The sequence below is a fragment of the Vombatus ursinus genome, unplaced genomic scaffold (genome assembly GCF_900497805.2).
Source record: "Vombatus ursinus unplaced genomic scaffold, bare-nosed wombat genome assembly UNPS02003796.1, whole genome shotgun sequence".
In the NCBI taxonomy this organism is placed as follows: domain Eukaryota; kingdom Metazoa; phylum Chordata; class Mammalia; order Diprotodontia; family Vombatidae; genus Vombatus; species Vombatus ursinus.
The window spans coordinates 27,736-35,794 of NW_020943574.1; the positions used below are offsets into that span (position 1 = coordinate 27,736).

An 8,059-nucleotide genomic window follows, 5' to 3' on the forward strand; every position below is an offset into this window, starting at 1 on the left:
CTCACTTCAAGGGGCTGCCGGGCCGGGCCGGGCCGGGCCGCCCGAGCATGGGGGGACCCTGGTCTTCGGCAGTGAGAGTACCAATGCCATGTGCCCTCTCGGGTCACTTGTGGAGGGAGCCCCGAGGGAGGGGTAGGGGAGGGCAACCAGGAACGGGAAGACGCTGGGCTCAGGGGCGTTGGTCTGCAGATGTGGAAGGTCTAAGGGAAAAAAGGAGAAAGGGCTGTTTCTCCAACCTAATGGGCTTTTCCCCCTTAGGAACGTCTGCCAAAGCTTAAGAAAATATCATGAATCCTACGGGAACAATCCGCCGTCGAAACAAGGTTAGAGCCAGAGTCCAGGGTAGCAAAGAGGGACTCAAAATTGTTCGGGGCCCTTGGGGATCCAGAGACCCTGAAGGGATGGGGGTGGGGCGGGGGAGGGGGGGGGCTCGGACCCATGGCCAATCTAAGGTGGGCGGTGCCTACTCTGGGTCTTCTCCTGAAGGGTTTAGGAGAATTCGGATTCTTGGGGCCATTGAGAGGTGCGTCACGGAGGAATGGGGAGTACGGGTCACTGAGTGACCGGGAACCCCTGACTGGCTTGGAACAAATAGCCTTTTCCCCGGTCGGGATTCCTGTCCACGCTCCCCCGGGAGAGGCCCAGGGGCGCGGGGAAACTGCACCTGCAACCTAGAACTGCTGAAACGCGCAATAATAACACGGAATTAATAGCAATTGTTTTTGGTAATTTGATCTTACCTTCGAGACCGTGAAGTAAAAGATGAGTGTGTCCGAAGGGTCCTGTGTCACAGGGAAAGAATTGGCCTGGTCCTGGTTGGCCCTGGAAGGGAGGGCTGGGAGCTCGGGGCAGAGGAGGGTGGGAAGAGAAAGGCACAAGAGGTCGCCTGGGGCTAAGACCGAGGGAGAGTTGTCTGGATGCGCGATAGTGGCCACAGGGCTCCCTCCAGCTCTGTTGTCCCTATCTCCTTAGCTGACCAAGATGTCGTACAAGTTGGTGGTGATGGGCAGCGGTTGCGTGGGCAAGAGCGCGCTGACCATTCAACTGGTCAAGAATTGCTTTGTGCCTGACCATGACCCCACCATCGAAGACTCCTACCGCACCCAGCTGATTGTGGATGGCCAGTCCTGCCAGCTGGACATTCTGGACACCACTGGTGACGAGGAAATGCTGAGCCGGCGCCACCAGTTCATGCGCTGGGGGGAGGGCTTCCTCTGCGTCTATGCGGTGGACGACATCAAGTCCTTCGTGGACGTGAACATCTTCCGCGACCAGCTGCGCAGGATCCGGGGCGCCGACCGCATCCCCTTCGTCCTGGTGGCCAACAAGGTCGACCTAGGTAACAGCCTGGTGACCTCGGCGCTGGGCCAGGAAGCGGCCAAAAGCTTCAAGGTGCCCTTCGTGGAGACCTCAGCCCAGACCCGGCAGGGAGTGGAGCACGCCTTCCAGCAGCTGGTGAGAGAGGTCCAGCGGGCCCGCGCGGAGGCGCTCAGAAATATCCCTGAGCCACCGCCTCGGCGGCGCAGACGGGGCTGCACCTGCTCCGTCATGTGAGCAGGTGCACCGGGAGGTGCACCTGCTAGCCCTGGCCCTGCCTCCTAAACCTCCCTGAGTAACACGGTACCCGGTCTCCCCCGGCCCTTCCCCAGCCTCCAGGCCTCCATCTGGACCCTTCCTTCTGTCCCTCTGCCCTTCACTGAGGCCATGGCCCTGCTGGGCCTCACCAGGATCTCCCCGGGGGGCCTTTGGATGGGACGCAGCAGCGTTTCTCCACACAGGCTTTTTGGATTTCTTCTGTTGTTGTTGTTTTTCTTTTTAAGAAGGAAGGACTACCTCGCTACCTCTGTATCCTGACCAGGCAAGAAAAGACTTCCCCGGGGAAGGGAGGTTTGGGTCACTCACATTGCGTGTTGACCCTTTGTCCTCAACGTGCTTGTCACCCTAGGCACTTTTCCCTGGCAGTGGGAAGGGTGGGAGATAGAATGGGTCTGTGTCCTGCCGCGAGGAAGCCTTGGGTAGAAAATGCCATCAGTGTGTTACTCTTGTTGTTATGTTGAAATTGATTTGAATTTTTTGGGAGGAGGCAATGGGTCGGGGTCACACAGCTAGTTAAGTATCAAGCCAAATGGGTCCTCCTTCTGACTCCAGGGTGAGTGCTCTATCTACTGTGCCACCTAGCTGCCCCTAGTTGTTACATCTTGGCAGCAGCTAAACCCCTTTAGATGCTGCTGTGAGCTTGCAAGGTCATGTCTCCTCCAGGAGAAGTGGGGTTGGGGGGGCCTGGCCCTGAGGGAGCTCAGCAGATACCCCACAGCTGCAGGTCAGGTGGAGTCTGTCTGCTCAGGAGATTTCTGACCTGGGCATCTCTACCATCTTGGGGGGAGCGGTACAAAGGGTGGGTGGGCAACACTTCTGTTTCAGTTGAGAGGACTAAACATGTTAAAGCTGTCCTAGCATTCAAAATGGGCTGTTTTTCTCGTTCTACAGTTTATTCCAAATAAAAGTTGTTGGTTTGTTAATAACTCTGTTGCTGGTGGTTTCTGGGAGGCTGGTGTGCTTGGGGTAGGAATAACATGAGTGCAGAGGGGCCTGGTGGAGAGAGCTGCATTTGGGGGTTGGGCAGGCACAGGTGTTTCAGTTGTGGGACCCTGGGCCTCAGTTTCCTCATCAGTAAGATGTGGGAGGTTGGTTTGGTGGCCTCTTGGGTCCCTCCCAAGCCTGAGCCGGCTCTGACACATTGACCTGCCACCCAGCCAGGTGATAAAATCCTCTCCCCCTCACCCCTAGCCATCCAGAGGGTGTTGAAGAGCCTCACTGGAGTGAGGGGGCCCTACCTTGGGAAGTGCCTCTGGAGCCCCTGCCCTTGACTCACTTATGTCTGCCCCAGTGTTACCTGTTGTACCTGATTCGTTCCTGGGGAGCCCTCTGCAGCTGCACCCCAGACATGCCAGTGACCACAGCCAGCAGCAGGCCTGGGAGGGGGGGAGACGCCCTCTGCCCTTGCCCTCAGGAAAGATGGGCCCCATCCGCATCCAGAGCCAGCCCACTGTAATCCCCAGAGGCAGGCTGGCCCAGGCCTGGTGTCTTCAGATGAGGGAAGGACAGGGGTCAAACCAGAGTCCTGGGAAGCCTGTAGTCAGTTCACATCAGGAGGCAAGGTCCTCCTAGTTGGAGGAGGGGACATTATTTTTTAAATTGAGTTGATTTATTTTCAGTTTTCAACTTCCCTAAGCTTTTGAGTTTTAGATTTTCTCCCCCTCTCCCTCCCCTCTCCACATCCCAAGACGCTGCAGTCTGATTTAGGCTCTACTTAACACATTCACATGAAGCCTATTTTCACATTAGTCATGATGTGAAGAAGAGTTAGAACTAATGAGAGGAACCAGGAAAAAGAAAGAACAAAAGGAGAGCAAACAGTCTGCTTCCATCTGCATAGTTCTTTCTCTGGGTGTGGATAGCATTTTCCATAGTGTGGCTTTTGGAGATGTCCTAGAGAGGAAGGGACTTCTTGGCCCAGAGAGGGGGGAGAGGGGGCTTGCCTGTGAGGGGTGGCTGCTCAGGACTAGAGGTAGAAGAAATCATCTGCCTCATTGACTGCAATTACCTCTTTTGTGATTGATTATCTTAGTGTTATTTGTAATAGTACAATAAACTGCTTGGTCCTGCAGAAAAGTCCTCTTACAGGAACAAAAAAAAAAACGAAAAAGTCCTTCCCTTACAAAGGGGCCCTCTGCCCCAGAGCATATCCTCCTTCAGCTCTGTCTTGACCTGAGAACTTATTTTACACACAATAACAGCAGTTGGATGAATCAGTCATCTGGCTGTGGGAGCTGCACCGTATCCCTCCACCCCCCCTTTTTTTATTTCACTTTTATTTATTTTTAGTTTTCAACATTCACTTCCACAAAATTTTGAGTTCCAAATTTTCTCCCCACCTCCCCCCCCCCCCCCCCCCCCACCCGAAGATGGCTTGCATTCTGAGTACCCCTTCCCCTAATCTACCCTCCCTTCTATCTCTCCCCCCTTCTCTTATCCTCTTCCCTTTAAATTTCTCCACCTCCTTCTTAAAAGATGCACTATGTCACGATGGAAATTTGTATTTTCAGTTCCACTCGTTTGTTTCTACTGTTCAGTCTTTCTGTTGTGTCTGACTCTGTGTGACTCCATTTGGGTTTTCCTTGGCAGAGCGACTGGAGCCATTTGCTGTTTCCTTCACTAGCTCATTTTACAGATGAGGAAACTGAGGCAAACAGGGTGAAGTGACTTGCCCAGGGTCACACAGTTAGGAAGTGTCAGGCTGGATTTCAAGTCAGGTCTTCCTCCGGGCCTGGGGCTTTAGCCACTTCGAGGCCTCACTGCCCCTATTCCACCTCCAATCCTCTGCAAGCATTAGATAAGGAAAAGGTAAACAAGCCCAGTTTTTCTTTAAAAGAATCTAATAAGAGCATTCTTCCTTTCTAAGCAGCTGGAGAGCAAGGATTCTCAAAGGATAGCTGCTCCTTGTCCATCAGCAGTTTCCAAAAGCGGCCGAAGCAGGTCCCCGCCTTCCCACTCTGAGGTCTGGTTCTCAGTCACAGCAGCCTTTGCCGGCAAAGCCGCGGGGGTGGGGGTGAGAGTGGAGTGGAGACGGGGTTGTCTGATTTAGGGTGTGGCCTTCATCCCGTTTATTTGGTGTTTGTGAGCCAGGGACCCTGAGCTGAGGGTTCGGACCTCGACTTGGGGGCTTTCACAGAGAGTCTAAGTGAGATGCCATGGGTGAGGTGCCTGGCATGAACCCTGCCACACAACTGGGCACTGATACACGCTGCTTCTCTTCCTTTCCTTTCCCCCTAACAACACTTGAAAAAAATGAATATATTTCTTTTTTTAAACAGCATTTTGTTATCAAAACTACCACAAGAGGAAGTAGAAAATGATGACAAAAAATGCCCTGAGAAATTTTGACAACCTTAGCTTAGAGTGATAGTGTTCACTTACAAAAGTTTGCAGATTTTATGTTATAGTTGAAGCTCCCACAAAGGAAACTGGGTAAAAATCTCCTGGAAATCTAATATCACCTAATCTAGGAAGGCTGGGGGCAGCTGCTGGGCCACACGAGAGAGAGAAGGAGGGTGGGAAATCAACCCTAACAAAATCCAGGGCCCAGAGCCCTCACTCAGGTTCTTAGGCATATAAGGTGCAGGGGAGGTGCCCCCCCCATGATTCTGGACACAGTTTGGGGTCGCAGGAGGAAGCAGGTCAGGGGCAGCAGGCAGAGGGAGATGACATTAGAGACTGAGGTAGGGCCCAGGAAAGCGAAGCACAAACTCCTCAGGCCACACAGCCAGCTAGTGTCTGGGGTAGGATTTGAACTCAGCTCTATGCACAGTGCTACCAATAAATAAGAAAACTGCTGCAGCCCTAAGGAGATGGGGGCCACAGGGTAGTTCCTGGCTGCGAGGATGGGGAGGGGCAGGTCGAACGGGAGAGGCTGACTGGATATGGGGCAGGGGGAGACTTTTATAGCTAGGGGGAATGGTCGGATCTGACGAGAATCTGTTAAGGGTTGAGGAGCTTTGGGCGTGTCCGCAGGCTGCAGGGAGGCAGTCAGTTCTCGGGGAGAGAGAAAACAGGAATGATGCGGCAACGTGGAGAGAAGATGGGAGGGGTCTAGAGAAGGCTAGGCCTGGGCAAGGGGAGGGGGCACCTCTGCATGGGAGGGTGGAATCGAGGGTGAGAGAGTGGGGGATGGTCGCCAGAGGTGGTGAGATGAGGGCGGGAGAAAGGAGGGGGGCGGGAGGAAGGAGGGGGGCGTGAGGGAGTAGGGGTACGGGCTGGGAAAGTGGCGCCTGCCACTTCTGCCTCTGGGCATCGAGCGGCGGGAGACTGCAGGTGCAGAACGGTGCATGCTCGGTTAGTCCCTGATGGCTGGGTCACTTAACCTCGGGGGACACACTCTAATTTACTCTTAGCGGGTGGGACTCCCAGAATCCCCTGAAATTGTTGGGCAAGGGCTCCCCAAAGCCCCAGTCGCGGTCCGCTTGACCTCAAGAAGCCCTTGTGGTTGGGGGTGGGTCTACGAAATCCCCAAGGGGGAGGGCCCCGGCGGTGCCTGGAGCTGAGTGTGGAGAGGGGGCGGGCTTCCCAGGAGGTTCCAGGGTGTCTGTGGGGGGCGGGCACTCGCCCTGGGCTTCACGTGGTGAGGGTGGGAGGATTCCGCATTCTCTGCTGCATCTCCTGGGTTGCGGATCTGTGCGCTTCTTCTGCGCGTCGGACCCGGGGCCCCTGGATAGGCTTTTCCTCCAGCTCGATTTCAGAAAAGGTAAGTAGAGGCAGGAGGAGCAGAGCAGGGAAGGGGAACAAAGAAGGGTTAGGGTTAGGGTTGGTTAAGGGGCTAGCGCAATTAGGGTAGTTAGGGCTAGCTAGCGGGTAGTGGCTGGTGGCCACCCCAGCCCGTGGCCCCATGGCTGCCTTAAGGCAGGGGATAATAGGGACGCTCTGGGTCCACCATCCTCTTAAAATCCCTTTGGAAAACCTGGGGTCAAGTGTGGGTCCCAGGGTTTAAGAAGGCGCTGATTAGCCGTAGAAGGTCGGGAAGCAGCCACCGGGGGTGGAAAGGACCTGGAGCCCGTGCGCCTCCGAGGAGGCGTTCGGCAAGCGGGCGCGGGGGCGGGGTGGGGGAGGAGCAGGGAAGCTTCGTCAGGATTCTAGTCTGTTCTTGGGAGGAGGGATGAGTGTTGTTCAGCGGGGGTGGGGGTGGAGAGGTTACAAAGAAACCACCTGGGGCTGGATGTGGAGAAGGGGGGATGGGAGGATGGGAGCCTCCTCAGGAGAGCTTTTCTCCGGTGGAATGAGCTGCCCTGGCTAGGGGCCCCCTCCTAGCAGGGCCGCTGGGATCCAACGATTCCCCCCCCCACGCACACTAGTGTTCCTGAGGCAGGTAGGTAGCCCAATGGGTCGAGCTCAATGACCTGCATTCAAATCCAGCCCCAGGTACTTAATAGATTGTGACCCAGGGCGAGTCACCTAACTTGCATTTACCTCAGTTTCCTCCTCTGTAAAGTGGGGGTAACGGGCTGTGGTAGATGCAGTGACGTGGTGTTTGTAGAGCGTACAGTGCCTGGCACCCAGTAGGCTCTCAGTCGTGGCTTGTTTCCCTTTTCCCTTAACCCTCCACGCCCCCGCCCAGGTGCCAGAGCCAAGATGCTGTACAAGGTGGTGGTGATGGGCAGCTGTGGCGTGGGCAAGACCGCGATGGTCACCCGCTTCCTCGAGAACCGCTTCGTGGCTGAGTACGAGCCCACCAGCCCCACCACCGAGGTGTACCACGGCGTGGCGGTGGTGGACGGGGAGCCCTGCGACCTGGAGATCCTGGACACTTCCGGAGGCGACGAGTACCGCCAGCACCGGGAGCACTTCATGACCTGGGGAGACGGCTTCCTGTGCGTCTACGCCGTCGACTTCATGAAGACCTTCGTGGATATGAGCCTCTTCTACCAGCAGCTGTGCCGGGTCAAGGGCACTGACAAGGTGCCCCTGGTGGTGGTGTCCAACAAAATCGACGAGGCCCACTGGCTGATCGACTCAGACATGGGCGAACAAGCGGCCAAGAGCTTCAAGGCGCCCTTCGTGCAGACCTCGGCCAAGACCCGCCAGGGCGTGGGGCAGGCCTTCCACGAGCTGGTGCGGGAGATCCGCCGCACGCGCATCCAGGCGGCGCTCAAGGCTGCCGAGACTAGGCAGTGCACCATCCTGTGAGCAGGTACATCCTCTCCCCTGCCCCTTGCCCCTTCCCAGCCTGGGTCCTAATGTGGGTCTCGCCTGCTGTGGGTCTCCCCTGCCCGGGGCTCCCCGGGGCCATGGCATGGCTTCTCCACAAACCTCTTGGTGGGACTCATAAGTCTTTCTCCCTAGGAGCCTTCTTTAGACGGTCCTGGGCATCTCTGTGGCATCAGAAGAGCGCTGGTCAAAAAGGCCCGGGGCGATGTTGCTGTTTTGAGTGAAGGGTTCGAAATCTGCCTGCTTGGGGGGGAGGGGGGGGGGGGGGGAGGATTCAAAGCTGGTTGTTTTTCTTGTTCTG

At 56.1% G+C, this 8,059-nt stretch overlaps 2 protein-coding genes across 2 annotated transcripts; both read left to right on the forward strand.

The window, feature by feature from the left end:
* Window positions 1-287: 287 nt before the first annotated feature.
* Window positions 288-1,554, forward strand: LOC114052778 (GTPase NRas-like). Its single transcript, XM_027875483.1, has 2 exons — window positions 288-323; window positions 973-1,554. The coding sequence occupies exons 1-2, from the start codon at window positions 288-290 to the stop codon at window positions 1,552-1,554; spliced, it is 618 nt and encodes a 205-aa protein (XP_027731284.1).
* A 5,628-nt stretch (window positions 1,555-7,182) lies between these two features.
* Window positions 7,183-7,737, forward strand: LOC114052786 (ras-like protein). The gene has a single exon (XM_027875495.1). It carries the CDS (start codon window positions 7,183-7,185, stop codon window positions 7,735-7,737), a length of 555 nt encoding a protein of 184 aa, XP_027731296.1.
* The last annotated feature ends 322 nt before the right edge of the window (window positions 7,738-8,059 follow it).

What these genes read in the sequence shown, in the direction of transcription:
- LOC114052786 (XM_027875495.1), top strand. Translation starts at nt 7,183, where the DNA reads ATGCTGTACAAGGTGGTGGTGATGGGCAGCTGTGGCGTGGGCAAGACC.
- LOC114052778 (XM_027875483.1), top strand. Translation starts at nt 288, where the DNA reads ATGAATCCTACGGGAACAATCCGCCGTCGAAACAAG. An exon ending in CAATCCGCCGTCGAAACAAG is followed by an intron (nt 324 to 972) that starts GTTAGAGCCAGA and finishes CTATCTCCTTAG; the next exon opens with CTGACCAAGATGTCGTACAA.